General features: G+C 41.5%; 1 protein-coding gene across 1 annotated transcript; it reads right to left on the bottom strand.

Moving 5' to 3' along the window:
* Window positions 1-2,451: 2,451 nt before the first annotated feature.
* Window positions 2,452-11,611, bottom strand: fzd4 (frizzled class receptor 4). Its single transcript, XM_079353507.1, has 6 exons — window positions 10,970-11,611; window positions 7,978-8,115; window positions 7,387-7,773; window positions 6,611-6,756; window positions 5,766-6,013; window positions 2,452-5,641 (listed from the first exon to the last, which is right to left on the bottom strand). The coding sequence occupies exons 1-6, from the start codon at window positions 11,222-11,224 to the stop codon at window positions 5,223-5,225; spliced, it is 1,593 nt and encodes a 530-aa protein (XP_079209633.1). The 5' UTR covers window positions 11,225-11,611; the 3' UTR covers window positions 2,452-5,222.
* Window positions 11,612-16,996: the final 5,385 nt, after the last annotated feature.

The following is a 16,996-nucleotide window of genomic DNA, read 5'->3' as shown; positions in this document are numbered from 1 at the left end:
CATCATCCATAAAGGGCTCTCTGTTTCAGCTTGATGGTGAATAATCTCTGCTCTCTCTCTCTTTTGGCTGGCCTTTCTGATTTCAGCCTCTGTTTGTTAGCTTGTTTGGCCCAAGAACCTGGATTTACAAATCCTTCTTGAACCAAATTGGCTCTGAGGCCAAGACAGCTACATCACCCCAGATTCCCCAGTGGTGGCCATTACTCAAAACTATTCATACAGCATGTCCGCCAAGCAGAATGGGAAAACTATTTCGACATTGCTGAAGGGAAACAGCTGCAGCGGTCTACTGTCGCAGGATGACAGATTTACTTTTCCTTCTTCCTCCCCTTTACTTTCTCTTCTCTGTTTTGTGTTCTTCCAAACAACACTTGTTTTATTTCTTCTTTTTTCATGGTTGTCTCTTCCTTGTGGTCCTTATTTTAGCCTCCAATTCTTCTTCCCTTTAGCTCTTTTTTTTTTTTTACATCTCTTGTGTCCTTTTAAACACACATACTTTCACACACAGATGTGTACACGCAAGGGAACCCAACTCTGGGAATACATTAGTGGGAATATTAGTGCAAGGAATTTTAATAGGGCCCTTTCACATTTAAGCTTTATACCAAAAAATTGTGTGTGTGTGTGTGTGTGTGTGTGTGTGTGTGTGTGTGTGTGTGTGTGTGTGTGTGTGTGTGTGTGTGTGTGTGTGTGTGTGTGTGTGTGTGTGTGTGTGTGTGTGTGTGTGTGTGTGTGTGTGTGTGTGTGTGTGTGTGTGTGTGTGTGTGTGTGTGTGTGTGTGTGTGTGTGTGTGTTACTGTGTGTTTTACAGAATATGTATCCAAATGTCACCACAAGAGCGGATATCCAGAGGTTATGTTTGCAGACCTATCAATTGTTAGTAAAAATGAGGGTTGGAAGAGTAATCTAGTGTTATTTTTATGGTTGGAAAAACAACCTTTAGAAATGCACTGCTTGCTCATGAAGATTTTTGCATTTGACAAGTTAATGAGTCTCTAAATAACCACCGAATCATGGAAACTGCTGCTTTATGGACAAGCCTGAGATAAAATGAGTGGAGACATTCAGTGAAAAACTGGGAATTTATTACAGATTAAAGAAACAGCTTTACACACAAACACACTCACTTTTTAATTCACCCATTAAGGGAATACAATGTATTGAACTTTTTGGACTCCTTCCCTTTCTGTTCATGTTTGTGTGAAAGTCTGTCCGTGAGCATGCTGCATGTGAATGTGCTTTACATGTAAGTGTGTGTCTGTGTGTGTTAGCAGAGCCACATCTGGAAACAATAGAGCGGTAGATGCTGTCACTTTCCCTTTACCTCAGGCTTTTGAGCGAGTTCTTAAACAAACACTCAATTCACTCACAGTAAATTACAGGAAGACTATCTGAGCTGCAGACTTTTAGATATTTAGACTTTCTTTTTCTCTTTTTTGTGGACAGACACTCACCAAAGTGCACGCACGCACACACACACACACACACACACACACACACACACACACACACACACACACACACACACACACACACACACACACGTGCAATTCCACTCCCACACTGGTAAATTATAGCCTTATAGCCTTGCATGCATTAAGTGTAATTTCAGAACCAACTTTAAAGTGGACATTTGGAAATTGTTCCCTTTACAGTGTGTCTAAATGTATGTGTGTTAGTTTATAGTCAATGAGATTTGATTGACACTCCAGTCATGTAGACACAGTGTAATTAGCGTACTTCCTCTATGGATACAAAACAATTTTTGGTGGATGTGGTGAATGTCTTACCCTAATGCAGAGCAACTGGGGATCAGAAACTAAGTGATAATGTGTGGATGTGTACTGTAAGCCTATTAAAAGGCTGCATATAATTGTTCATCTTGTCATAAAGGCATGCCATTGTTTACACCAGACAAGAGGTGGCAGCATTGTTCAGTCCATTAAGTGAACCCAACTGAGAGGACTTTCACAGTAGTTTAGATGCTTGGTACTTATTAATGACTTCACTCATTAAATAACTTCCCTCATGTGCACTTAGTACTAAGTATAAAGCTTTAACCTTGTCTTTACTGCCAATTCAGAATCGGTGACATTGTTTGTTTTAAGGTTTTTGATTCTATATGTATTTAATTTTTTGATTATTTTGGTTGTTACAGTTCAGCTGCATCTTTTCATTCTGTTCTACTAAAAAAAATATTGAGAATTTGCAACTTTTCTTTTGTCTCTTGTGATCTATATGTATATGAAACCTAATGTGACTTTACAGAATATTAAAAGGGTTTAAGAATACTTAAATGCAAAGTATTTTTTGTGTGTGGAAGTAATCATTGGGCTCATGTTTATAGTTCAGGATTTAAGACACGCGCGCACACATACACATACACACACGCGCACACACACACACACACACACACAGCTACACATAAACATATGGAGAATGGCACCAACATAATCGAAACCAAAAAGTTTTTATTCATCATCTTCTGATACAAAAGTGTTTTTAAATAACAAACAAGTATTAAAATGTTTTGTCTTTTTTACAAGGATAAATTAGCAATTTGTTTATAATACAATGATGACATCATCAACACAATGAGTCTTTCTTCAACACAGAGCAACAGTCTAAACCTTAAAGGCGACAATCAGTAACTGCAGCATTGATTCATATGTGGGCCTCTCTATAACATCTGTATTGCCAGTGGTTCTCAATCTTCATAAGGCTGTGGCACATGCTCACCATGCTTCAAGCCTCAACTATTCAGGGATTGTTTGGAAATGTCACCTGAAGCTCGGAGTGGTCATACGAGAGGAAAGGGCCACCATACTAGAACATTTAGGAGAGGAAACTGCATTAGCTCAGAGGGGAGGTGGTCAGAGGTTAATTTAATTCACTTTGAGTCAATGTAATGTTTGTTTGACTGCAGAAATGTAATAAGTGGGCTATGGTGCTGGTTTGAGAAACACTGGGTTTTCAGGGTTCTAGGTTTCACAGAAAATAACCAAAAGCATTATATAAATGCAATAAGGCAGCTGTTATATTAAACATGTTGGGGGAAAAAGGCAACCCACATTTTAAAAAAAACTATTTCCTCTCCCGTTCTAGACATTTATTGAAAAAAATATATCTCTTGCACAGGCTGTGTGAGGCACTATCTGGTTTCACGTGGAAGCCAAACACCAAATAACTGAAGCCCTTACACATTTAACCACCCTAAAACTAATTTCTGTAACACAATACACGGCCCACATATTGTACATTGAAAGACACTGCGAAAAAGGGCTCGAGCTTTGCGAGAAAGATTGTCAGGCAAATACATAATACAGGATCAGATGTAGGATTTAGCGAATGCAGCAATAAGACCCGAGGAAAAAGAACCAGGAATTATTGTTATTAAGGTGTTGTACATGTGATTGAAGAGAACCTCTACAAGAGTGAAATGTTGGAAGAAGTTGCAAATCAACAACAAGTTCACGATGCATAGAAATCCATTTTGTATCAGCCATGAAATTCCGAAATGTTTTCAAAGGACGACTTGATTGTCTGAGAAAGGAGTCATGATGCAGTAGTTACAGGGGGAAATTGGCAGGCAGCGGGCCAATGAGAGCATCAGACAGACAGAGTCACAGACAGAGTTTAGAACTGTTTAAAAGATGTGAATATACACAGACGCTTCACACAAACAAGGAAAACGTAGTCTTTGCTTTGCATTGCTTCTACTCCTGAACGAGATAATAACTTGCACATATTGTATAGATTGTGGTGAATGAGATGCGTGGGAACGGCTCCCTCCTGTGAGCGTATACCTGCATTTGCTGTCTGTTAATGCATAATGCATTTTCTGGCAAGTGATTGTCTAATAACCTTTAATTCTTTAACCCGCCTGGGGTTCAACATTTGGAAACGAGGACAGGGTGAATAATTTAATTTCCTGTATTTCATGGTAACTGGAGAGGATATACAGTACGGGGCTTCCAAGAAGGTTGCACACATCATTGGAAGTTAGCTGAGCTTCTCATAGACTGCTGAGGTAAAACACACAGGCCTACATTTCCCAGATGCCTCACCGCTTAAACATTAAGGATCATTAAAAGGCACAACAGGGCTCCCAGGATTCATTGCGGTATGGATTTATAGCTATCACACACTTTTCCAAACTGTATGAGACCCATTTATCAAACAAAACTGTCATTGTGTTTCTCAGCCGGCCCTCTCCTTCAAAATAAAAGTCCTTGTGAATGGATTTTCACTTACTGAGCAATAAGACACTAAACATACTATTTTCTGTGGTGTGTATGATAAAAAAAAAAAAGATCAATGTCTTTGTAGTTTAGGCTCTCTGAACATTCATTTACTGTGTTATGAAAAGATACAAGTCCCATCACTGTTGTCCCTGTTAATGCACTTGTCACTAGCACTAACACTTCACATATCGTGTCCAAATATAGTGCATTATTACAGCTTACAGCTGCATTCCCAAAAACCTTTAATCATTTAAATAACCTGCTATGTTATATTGTATAAAATGTCATCACTTATAAAACTATAAAATGTTGTTTAAAGTAAACACTTCACAGATTAAAGGCTGTATTTGACATGTTGTCTTTAGATTTGGATTGTTTTTGGTCTGGTAGCCTTTTATATTGGTTTTCTTTCTTTCTTTCTTTCCTGTACCCCACAGGTTCTGAAGTTTTCAGATGCTTTTGGGAAATCTTCATATGCATAATGTCTGCACTACGAGCCTCCAGTGTAAAACTCAAAACTTCTAAAGACAATGTTGTAAAGTTTACTGTCTCCGGCAGGTCCAGTCTCTTCTGCTGAGGCGTGCGGAGATAAGAGAGAGGTAGACATGGTGCTACACAGCTTATCTGTAAGCCTGGACTGCATACTGATGCTTCTCTTCTGCCTTTCCCAGCTCTCTTTCTTCATTTTTCCCCTCTTTCTCTTAGCAGACGAGGCCTACAAGAGGTAGAGGGGCTGTTATTTACAACCAAAACCTCCCCTCCTTCTTAACCTCCGTTTAAGGCACAGAGTCACTTGGAGAGAGGTAGGCAGCCAGCTTTTATGATGTCATTTCATCCAGGGGCTCCTTTGAGAAACTGCTGTGTTCCTTCGTCACTTTTTTTCTTCTCTTGCCATATCCTTCTTTTGGCACATTCAGTTTCTGTAGGCGGGAGACACAGGTAGAATTCTTTTCCTGTCCAATCTCTCTTTCACACTTCTCACACCACTGTCTCATTGCCCTTCCCTGGTTTGATCCATCCCTCTCCCGGCGCCCTCTTGCCCCCTCTGCTCGCCCTGCTGTCCCGAAGCAGGCGGGCAGAGCAGCGCTGCCAGGTGTGGAGGGTTTTTGCTGACCAGATCCACATGCCAGACGTGATGCCTACAAGCAGTGACATGAAGATTCGAAGCATCTCTGACGCCACATATGAGTCCCGGGTGCTAGCTCTGAACTCCCCCCAGTTAGAGAGCTGGTAGAGGTAACAGCCAATCACAGTGGATGCCGGGACGGTGTAGAGAACCGAAAACACGCCGATCTTCACCATTAAACGCTCCAGCTTGTCTGTTTTGGCACCGTCTTTCTGCAGATTAGAGCGGATTTTGAAGAGAGCTACCAGGCCGGCACAGATGAAGAGAGTCCCTGAGGTGCAAAAAGTAAAAAAAGATTACATAGAGAAATTAATGTACAGCATGAAGCTGGAAGCAAAAGTTCAAGAAAGTAAAAACTAAAACAAATATATATTTTGATTTCACATAGTAATTACCTATTAGCAGATAAGTGGCCAGTGGAGCCACTACAAAGCCTGTGAGTGCTTCCTGCTGCTGGTTGCCAACATAGCAGAGTCCCGTCAGGTCGTCTGCATCCACTAGTCTCATGATGAGGATGACAATGGTTTTTACAGCCGGGATGGCCCAGGCTGCTATGTGGAAGTATGAGCTGTGCATTTCGATAGCCTCATGGCCCCACTTCAGTCCAGCCGCCAAGAACCAGGTGAGGGTCAGGATCACCCACCTGAGAGAAATAAGAGTAAGAGTTCAGGAAAACAAGTCTGAAGTGCACAGATATCAGACTGTCAACCAAACTGCAACCAGATGCTACGGCTGCTTTGGGTGACTGTTAAACTTTTCCTTGAAAAATGTAGGCATTTATAGTCATCCAATATAATCATTTTGGCACGATTGTTGAGTTACATAACAGACATTTGTGATCATATTTAAGTGGGAGTGAAGTCCTTGGCCTCTTCAGTCTGTTGCTCTTCCGAAAGGGAAGCGTGAAGACAAACAGGAAAACAAGGGCAAGGTGAAAAGGAATAAAAAAAATGCTGCTGCAGCAGCCCTGTGTTTCCATTGCAACTGTAGTCAGCATGCATTCAAAAAGTGCCATTTTTTTTCAAAGACGGCCTTTGTGTGTGGAAATGAATCCATGCAGCACAGAGGTTATGAGACAGGATAGTTTGACTTTAAAGAAAACAGGATGCAAGTCTTGTGTTCCAATTGTTCCCTCCAAAATCCATTCACAATAGTGGATAACAATAGGACAAAGGAATAGAGGAGTTTGGGGAGAAAGTGTGTATGGTGGAAGTGTGTGTGTCTGTGTGTTTGTACTAACCACAGTGAGGAAGCCATGCCAAAGAAATAGAGGAGGAGGAATACTATGGCACAGCCAGTGCTCTTTAACCCTTCTTGGACTAGAATAGGTACTGCTGTGGCATCTAGGTCACAGGAAACGCGCTCCCTTCCCAGAGTCAAGCGTACCTGTACAGAATAACAGAAGTTATGGTTGGAAAATTTTTCAATTAATCGAAATAAAATACATTGAACTAAACAGGGAGACATTTTTAAGGGGTTTTAAACTATGACACAGTTTTATTGCACGTTTTGAATTCTACTATTTCAAATAAGAAATGGTTAGGCTTTTATTTTGAATTTTTGTACCGTCTTTAGCTGAAAGTACTATGCTTGAAGTTTTCATTCAACTCTGCTTTTATTTTGAAATATAAGTTTAGGACCTTCCACTGATTGAAGGTTAAGGGAGTAACTGAAGCATGGAAAATGAAATTATTTACGGATCAAAACCTAGATTGGCAGCTAAAAGGAATGGTCCAAAGTGAAATGTTGGATGTCATATTTTGGATGTTCCTTTTGATTCGTCAACTGAGCTGTCTGAATGTCTCATTTCACTTTTGAAAACTCTCAAAGATGCAGCAGTCTGTGTCTCTGTGACGACAGGGAAGACACTGCAATGGCTTTTCTACGGTGCACCTAAAGTTAATGCAGACAGCCTTAGTTGTTTTTAATAATTAACACTACTTATGCATGTACAGGAGAAAAACACCAAAGAGGTCTGATGAAACAAATGAACAAAACACGCCGTCACCCACTTACCAGGTAGGCTACGCTGTACAGATTGCAGCACATGGACAGGAAGATGATGGGCCTCTCAGGGTATGAAAAGCGCTGTGAATCCAGGAGAAAGGTCAGGACTGTCAGAGTAGTGGACAGGAAGCACAGCACCGCCCAAACCGCCATCCACGCATCTGTGAAGACTTTGGCCCCACGTCGGTAGAGGCCGCTGTCGTAGCCACATTGAAGGGTGCAGGTTTCGGTCTGTTTTAACCAGGTGTACTGGTCAGGTGCTGATCCCAGAGCCTGACACTCCTCCTGGTGGGGAGGATGACGGACAGGCTGGTAAGGCGGGTCCTCGTCCCCAGGGCCCTCCATACACATATGATTGTGGTCGTTTTGAGGTGGGAAGAGGCTGCAGTTGAGCACCTGAAGAGGTGGGAAAGAGCATTTTAGTTGTGAACAATGAGTGTAATGACAAATGACAGCAATCGAACTTTGTTTTTTGTATGATTTTATGAATGTCCTCAGGAAAACATTTTGTCTGTGGTTATTTGTGTCCTACTTTCCAAGACTTGAGCCTCGTCTTTAAACTTATTTTCTTAAAAGATGTTGGATTTTGAATGTACTCACCTCAGGCCATATGAAGCCAAACTCGTGGAGAACAGGGAGGCATTTTCTCTTGACCGACAGACACATGCTACCACATGGGCCAATGGGGATGGGAACTTTGTCTGTGCACATCGGTACGTAGACGGAACACAGAAAGAACTGAGGGGAAAGAAATGGAGAAAAAAAGATCACTGAAGATGGAACATTTTTCTCTTTGAATGTTTTATAAAAGCAATGCCAAAGGGTAAGTAAATATTTTTAGAGATGAATAAGAGACTCAGCTAGGAGTAAATGATTCTAGTTAAGCGTTAAAGAACTATTAACTACTTTTTAAAGTGGGAAACTGCAGGGACTAATCTTAATGTAAGTCAGTATCAGTGCACTGCTTGGTTGGCCTCGTTTCAGTTGAGATCAAGCTAACTGTAGAGTAGATATGAAATCATGTGAGCGGTGTAGTGCTTGTTAAAACAGTGGAAACACTGCTGTGATACCCTGTGGGCCAATCTTCCTTACTGTATATTACAACAGGATTACAGCTCGTGGATAGCCTCACCTTGTACTCCCACATGTGCATCCTCCATCTATTTGCATGTACCAGCCACTGTCCTATTGCTTCCTCTGTCTTTTATTTTCAAGTGATTGCATCACCTCTCCCAGTGATGGGACTCTATTTTAAACTTTAATAAAGTCAAAACACCATCGCAAACACTCACCTGATCCCAAGGTTAGACATACAACTTTGCTCCTTTAAAAACAATCTGTGAGTTTAACAACACAGGGGGCATGTGCCATCTAATGCTTCATAATCCCCCCTAATCCAAGACTTGGTGTTCTCTGTCACATGGTTTTGAAATAGATATCTAAATCAGGGTTATAAAGATATAGTAAGCAGTCGGAGGTCACATCTGACTGTTCGAGGTGGTAGTAATGTAAGTGAAGAAGTTCCCAGTGGTTACAAAAGATTGCATTTTAATTGATTTCTAACTTTAACTGTGAAATCAATTTGTAGCCGGAGTGGAAAACTGTGCCAGCTTCATGATATAAGAATACACAGAAGCAGGGGTTGCATTTCACTTGTCTACCTTCTGGCAAAAGGAAACAAACATGCCCTCCAGGAACTTGGAAAGGAAAGGGTGTCCTTAAAAATGTGTTTGAGCGGAGTACTTTCCTGCCATTTCTAATTTAAAAACACAAAAAAAAAAAAAACACTAAATGTTTAATGAGCTATGATAGCAACAAAATAGTTTGGGCCTGCAGCCTCGGTCACATGATAGAGACATCAGCTTGAAATCAGGCCTTGAATGTAGACCAAATGAAACATGAATCCAAGAAGGGTGTCAAGGTTGGGAAATAAATATATAGAAACATTACAACGTTTAGATTCTGTGAGAATTTATTTTCGGGTCAATATAAAAATCTTGTCATTGTTGGGTTCTAATTTTACAGCCTTGATGACAAATTGCAAAGCCCCTGAGAAAAAGATTTGGCTGGCCAGTTTCTTTTTTTAGCGTACTTTAAGGCTACTTCTTGTGTTACAGGCTGCACATAATGTCAAATGCACTTATGTCAATGATAGGGAACTTCCTTCAAACGCAATGTGTTACACTGTTCTGAGTGCCTGGGTTGCAGTGCAGCTTCATCTGAACAAATTAAGCAAAGATGTCTCACAACAAAAACTAAACATTGTCTTCTAAAACCTAACCACACACACACCAAGACTGTACTGAGTAGCTACTGTGTCAGTTGGATAAAAAAACCCAAAAACAGTTAAAACCATCAAAGTGTCCCTGTGTGTGAGTGAATGTTTCTTTGTAAAAGCTGTTTCACGTCTAATGATATGCCATTTCTGATAGTTCTCACGGTGAGTCAGTAATGTGACACATTCTGGGTGTTTTCCCCCCAACTGTTGGTAACCTGAGTCCAGTCACTCCACTGCTAAAAGTTGCTCTGGTTACCAGTCAGGAAGCCTCCCATTAGAGCAAATGGTAGGGGATACAGTTTCCCTTTCCCCGCCTCCTCCCTATTTAGTGAGTGTATGTGTGTGTGTGTGTGTGTGTGTGTGTGTCTGTGTGTGAGAGGGGTGGCAGGGGTATCAGCTAATATTACGGGACCATTTTCAGCTGCAGGACAGCTAGTTTATTTTTTTTTCTTTAACTGCTTCTCATTTTACACAGACACACATAACTTCAGGCCCTGTGTTAATTAAGCGTGAACGAATATTTTCCCCCCAAATTTCCAAACACCTTACCACACAAATAGCTCTATTTCTCCAGACTGGACTATAAGAGCACATAAACTTTTGTGTTGATGCCTATTACATGGAGATAGGTTGTCTTTTTGTCATTGTTAAAACATGTGCGTACCATTGAAGTCAAACTTAAAGATGCAGAACTTTTTTCTTTTTTTTTTTTACTTCTGAAAACCAACAAAAATATGAACTTGTATGTGTCACTGCCCTTTTATGACCAACACAATTTCCCTACCAAAGAAAAGGAACCAATCTATTTTTCCTTTCATAGTACACAAGTCAAACAAGCAGCATTTGTCTTGGTACACTAAAGGCACCATTGTGAACTATAAGACAGTGGAGGATATAGTGAAGACTCAGCTGTTGCTGTGTGGGGCATGAACTCAGAATGTCAACACAAAGAGGAGGCTTTTTCAGATAAATTAGCATGACAGTCTGGCACAACAGGAAGGAAAGAGGACTTAACTGCACTTATTTTAACTCTCTGGAGGTCAATCTATATTATGCTGCTCATTATGAAGGGCACCATTAGTCTGAACAGGTCAACTATTGCCAGTAGGTCTGTCATGCGCTCTGGGACCAGACTGTTCCTTTCTGACCCTGCACACACGTAAATATAGCAGGCGATCTGGGCTCAGGCCTTATGAGTCCAGACTCAGTGTCCCTAAATTTATGCATGTACCAGCCTTTTAATCTCTAGCTGCCTGTTCTATATTAACATCAGTATGCAGTCAGAAAGTGTGCCATATCCGTGCAGCCGGCTACCTTGAGTTGACTGGAGCAGCCGTACTGTATGAGCGGCGTGAATGTTGTCAGCTGCAGCTCCGCGTCCGATTGCAACACGTTGCCGACCAGGTTGGGCATCTTGGTGACGTTGTATCCGAGACCCTGGCACATGCTGATGCGTATAGGGTCGCAGGTCATTTCCTCCACCTCGTCGCCGAAAGCTTGCACCCTTAGGTGCGGAGCCACCAGCACGGACAGGACGAACAGGGCTGCCCCAAAGAGCGACACCATCATCCCGGGAATCACCGCGTCACGTACCGCGGATGTCCCTCTGTAAGACTAAATGTTTGACAAGAGTTTAAAAAAAAAAAAATCCCGAAACAAAAATGTAGCCTTGGTCACCTTGGAAACCGCGGCGAAGGGGATAGTCCAAGAGAGGCGCGCGTGTGCGTTTGGAGATTAGATTATCCAACAAAAATCCTGAAAAAGCAGTGTTTTTTGTGCGTAGTAAAAACAAGACTGCAGTTAAACCATCATTTTCAGTAAAAATGAGCTAAAAAACATTTGCAAAAATATCCAGCAGTCTTGTTTTGGTTCCCGTTAGAGGTCCGGAGAAGCGCTGCAACAACACACAGCGATCTGCTTTTGCGCCGACTGACTGTCCGCATGCGTCCAACTCTAAACTTTATTGTGTCTATGAGCACAGACTATTTTGCCCCTTCGACAAGAGTGCCAACCAATGAACGCGAGAGAGTTGAGTTTCCTTGACCAACCCCTGACCAGGAGGGCGGGATCCAGGGGGAAAGTAGAAGAGCCAGCTTCATCCCCTCCCCTCTTTCTCTACCCCCTTTCCCCCCAACTTCTCTACTTTTCTCCCTGTTCCTTCTTCTTCTTCCTCATCATCACTTTTCCCCTATCCTGCCCCCTTGTTTCATTTCCTTCTTCATCCTCCTCCCTCCCTCCCTTTGCAAAGAAAATCAGCAAGCATTCCCCCTCTAATTCTGACAACATCCAGAACCTGTATTTATGCTGGCTGATGTGGCTAACATATTTTTATTGGCTGTATTTTTAGAAAGAGTGGATTTTTTTCAGTTTGAGTTTTTTTGAATTTTATATTTAAAGTCCCTAATGGTCTTTTCAACCCATCTGGACCTTCACCACATGTCCCACTCTCCTCCTCTACAGGCTCGTCAGCTCTAAGTGCTGGTGACATTGTAATTGAAAGTAGGGTCTTAAGTAATGCTGAAGCATTGGAAATCTGTTTTGCATTGCAATGGATGCACATTCTGGACAGGTTTTGATTGTTTGTAGCACCCTGGGGGAGGACTTCTCTTTTACAGCATGAAACGAGCAGTGAAGAGCGTTCTTTTGGCTTTTCCGTGGCGTAAAAGTCGACCTGTGTGACAGAGTGCCTGGATTTGTTGCAAATGGTTAGGCGTGAGGCAAGCGCTATTTGTGTTTTCTTACAAGTGATTTGAACAGTGTGAAGGTTGTTTGTGCATCTGCCAGCTGAAATTAAACTCAAGAGCTCAAAAGACCTTTTCGATTAAATACCTGAAACTGTACTCCAATGCAGTTTTTCCCAGAGTTCAACAAAGAGAAGTGAGACTTGATTCAGACTCATTGGGAAGTGCATAGTAGGAGTAATCCCATGCAAGATTTTTAACCTTCCTGAAATTGTACTGCACTCTGATGGGTGTGTGTGTGTGTGTGTGTTTTGTGATGGGAACATGTTTTATCATATTTTTTGAAATATAGTCCTATCAACAGGTTTTTGGTACCAACACTACTGACACGGACCAAAAACAGAGAAACAATGACGATGTGTACCATGGACCCATAATGCCTTTTTATAGCAAATCCTTTACCTTAAAGATACAGCAACTCATGAAGAGCACACACACGTTCTTGACTGTGTAGCTATTTAATTAATTTAAGTTATCACATCAAAATGGAAAATTAATCTCCTTTTGTATTATTGTATCCTTTGATCGTCAGATTTTGGTCAGGTATTACTGGAAGGTTGTGTTTTGAAGAGACTCAAAGAAATGCCTCTCAGACATGAAAATCTCTGCAGCAGTCTGGCTGTCCTTGTAGTGCTGCTGTGTTCCCCCCCTCTGGATTATACTGTGATGTTTAGGCCAATCCACTGTGACAATTGATTGGCAGCAGCAATGACCTCTCCACCCAGTCAGCCCCTACCCCCATGCACCCCCAACCCCCAACACACACACTTCGCTCTGCTTCCACATACATACATTCACATACACACAAACCATCCCCCTCAGCTGCTCTGTGGCTGAACCTTGGGTCAAGACCCAAAGTAATTAGCACTGAGCTGAAACAATAGAGTGTGCCCTGAAGCTGATTGTTATCAGAGGCGTGGTGTGTGTGTGTGTGTGTGTGTGTGTGTGTGTGTGTGTGTGTGTGTGTGTGTGTGTGTGTGTGTGTGTGTGTGTGTGTGTGTGTGTGTGTGTGTGTGTGTGTGTGTGTGTGTGTGTGTGTGTGTGTGTGTGTGTGTGTGTGTGTGTGTGTGTGTGTGTGTGTGGAAAAGTGAATGAAAAGGAGCATGAAATTGAGAAGACTTAAAGCAAACTTTATCCAAAGTTGAAGGACTTTTGGACACTTGAGCCAAAATTAAAGACAAATGAAGATCATGTGGTGTTTCTGGTATCCTTGGGCAGGACCTAATCAAATTAATTGATTAAACGGATTAATGTGATGCGTAGATACAAAGAAATAGCCCCGGGAAAGCATAGAGAAAAGAGTGTGAGGAGTTGCTGCAGCACATTATTAGCTCATAGCCACCATCACACGCCGTCCTCTCTGTTTATTTTGACAGTAGAGTGTGAATAGCAGACAACGTGTTGGAATTGACAGACTAATGACCATCACACTGAGAGGATAATGACAACAGCTACTCTTTAAGCCATAAAACCACTTGGTTGATTGTCCATTTCCTATTAAATTAGACATTTAATTTGGAAGGGCAAAACAATCTAGGGCTGCTGGTTTCAAGTCTGTTTGTTGCAGCAAACCACATTTCTATGCACATCTTGATGTTCATAATACATTTGTTACACAAGTTTTATAATGCAGTTGCAACACTCATCATACATTTATTACTTACTATTCTAATTCTACACCAAAAAAAGTTTTATACCAAAACTAGTAATCAGTTGCAGGAAGAAATCCGACTGCCAATATTCAGGCTAGAGCAAGCTCAACATAAACATGTATGCCGACGAGCAAATTGATGGTGACTGTATGGAAAACAGGCTTCAGAGGTGGGCTGTGGACACACTAAATATCCAATCAAAACGTATTAAGAACATGATGAGGATAGTGGAAAATTGGAGGTCGAGGAAGTTTTAGGAATTTCAGCTGTGCTTGTCACTGATGGCAACGATTTGATCAACCATATTCTAAATCCTAACACAAGACATGCGGTGTGACGTCTTTGTGAGTTTGTTTTGCAAACCAGTGTAAGGCTGATTTCCACCGCTGTAGGCCAAGAAAAAACAGTCAGGGCTTTCTAATTATCTATGCCACACAGTTTCCCCCAACACAACATTCATGTGATCCTTTCTGCATGTTGATGCCAACAAAAAGGACTCAGTGGAGCGGTTTTCCTTCCCAAATTACCAACCGTCCTAACATTTTGATGGTTTAATGCTTTCAAGGCAGGCCTTTGGAAGGACATGTGTCCCGGCTGGCCTGGGATCAAACCACCCCACAGTCTTTAGCTTTCCTAATCCTCACTCTGCACCACTGCCACCTTTGTTACTACCGCAATGACAAATGTACATTTTGTATGTATAAGTCCCACATGAATTAGGCTGGCTGGGCAAATACAACAAGTGAACCCCACCTTTGCTGTCTCAGCCAGCTTTGGTTAGAGGGGGGAGGTTCTGGGAGAAGAGGCAAATTAGGAATTATTTACACTCTTCATACAGGTTGGTGATTGAAATGTCATTCGGAATTCATATCTATTTCTACTGACTAATAACATCTGCTCTGATATTTGAAAAACATCCAGCCTTTCTTGGCGTCAAATCTGGATGTGTCCTTAGGCGATGATTTATGATTATTTATGAAGTCTCACTCTAGCAGACAGCTGTAATACTCAGTGATGCTAAAATGGTCTACAGTGATGATAAGGGCAGGGACAGCATCCCTCCATAATGATTTAATAGCAGCTGTTTCAGATTAATTCAGATTTCGTTACCGACTTCCCCTATTTTTGGCAAGGCTTTGTCACACTTTCATTAAGTTGACTCTGCGGTTTAAGGACATTTAAAAAATCTTAAACATGACAGTGGACATTACTCTTGTTACATAAGAAGCATGCGATTTTGTCCTCAAATGTTGATGTCAATCACTCTGTCACATGTAACCCTGAAACTGAAAAAACATCATGATTAAGAGTCCCATTCAAAGTATACAACTGTTATTCAGAATATGCTCAGAGCACACTGCCCCATGTAATTTTAAATGAACATATAAACATGTTTGGTTGACCACCAAAGGCCAATTGGTCCTGCTGTGAGAATGCAACCATTTCAACCTTTCAGCTTGGCAGGCCAAGTGAAAGGCAGCACCCTGAGGACAGAAAGGGAGACACAAGTGTGTGTAAGTCACCAGATAGCATCTTGTGGCTCCTTGCCCAATCCCTCAGTCCTTGAAGTGTGGTATTAATAGGCCCACCAACTCCTTGGAATGGTGTGAGTGTGCCTTTAAGTGCAAATATACTTCATGCTGGAGAAGGAGTGTATAGCTGAGAGTGAGTGGCTGTAATTGAACCAATTTAGTATTTTTACACTTCTGTGCATGTGAATGTGCGCGAATCTGTAGGAGTGAGGACTCGAGCCATTGTGGGTTTGGTAGGAGAGCGTGAGGTTTCTACAGGTGATCTGTCCCCTCTGGGACCGCAGGGTCACATTACACAGCTGTATCGTACCACACACACACACACACACACACACACACACACACACACACACACACACACACACACACACACACACACACACACACACACACACACACACACACACACACACACACACACACACACACATGCTTGAACTCTCCTCCATCACTTTCTCGCACGCATGTCCGCAATCTAAATTCTGGTTCCACCTCAAATATCCTTTCTATAGCCCATCTTACACATGCCATCCTGACATTTTCTGGAAAGTTTCAAGAAGTGCATGTCCTAATTGGTCAACAGTTTAACTGTTTGCATTTATGCATGCACCTCTGAAAATGTTCAGTGTGTGTGTGTGTATCATCTTTTGAAAAGGAATGTACTGACGAGCTGAAAAGAACATGAAGCAGATTCATGGCGAGTGTAATGTTCTCACTGATACAGTGGTACAAACCTCATCACTTCTTCATGCTCGCTCTGGGTACATTTTCCTGAATATTTCTCTGATGCGTTTACACATCTCCTCGCCTGAGCTTCGTGTGAAAATATTACTTGGGAGCTGGCAGGAAATGAAAATGTTTTAGTTCTTTTGTGTGTAAACCCCCCCCCCCCCCAAGTGTACAAGTCAAATTGTTGTCATTTCTCCTCCAGTCCAAATGGTTCTACTTGTATATGCATCACAAAGCTGTCTGCAGCCAGAGCACTTTTGTGCAGTAAAGTGTTTTGGTACATTTTGGTAATTGTAATGTTAATTTATCTGGAATCATTTTAGAGTTTCATGCAAATGTATTATTTACAATATTTGTTTATATCATATGAAACTAGACTCTAGATTTTATTTCCCTTATGTCTAATTCTAATTTTAAATAATTGATATTGATTTTAAATGGTTCATGTCTATGTTAAAAGATAAAGTTGAGGACTAAAGACTAGACTATACCCGGGCATCTCACAACCGCTAAGTCAGTTGTTTTTTCGTTTTGTGTATGATTAAGCTGATGGTCAGAGCAGGTTAATTTCCAGCAATTCCTAATTAGTGAAAGGGCATGTTGAAGAACTTTGATGGGGTTATCCTAATCTATGCTGCTTGCTTGTTTATTGGTTTTCATTCTTTTCTCAATATTAACGGGATATTT

Source organism: Symphodus melops (assembly GCF_947650265.1).
Source record: "Symphodus melops genome assembly, chromosome: 10".
Classification (NCBI taxonomy): domain Eukaryota; kingdom Metazoa; phylum Chordata; class Actinopteri; order Labriformes; family Labridae; genus Symphodus; species Symphodus melops.
The sequence above is the reverse complement of the archived record's forward strand: the minus strand, read 5'-3'. Positions and strand labels throughout refer to the sequence as shown.

Coding starts and splice junctions, on each gene's coding strand:
- fzd4 (XM_079353507.1), bottom strand. CDS start 11,224: ATGATGGTGTCGCTCTTTGGGGCAGCCCTGTTCGTCCTGTCCGTGCTG. Junction 8,116..10,969: donor GCTGCTCCAGTCAACTCAAG/GTAGCCGGCTGC, acceptor CTTTCCCCTCAG/TTCTTTCTGTGTTCCGTCTA. Junction 7,774..7,977: donor TTGGCTTCATATGGCCTGAG/GTGAGTACATTC, acceptor CCACCTCTTCAG/GTGCTCAACTGCAGCCTCTT.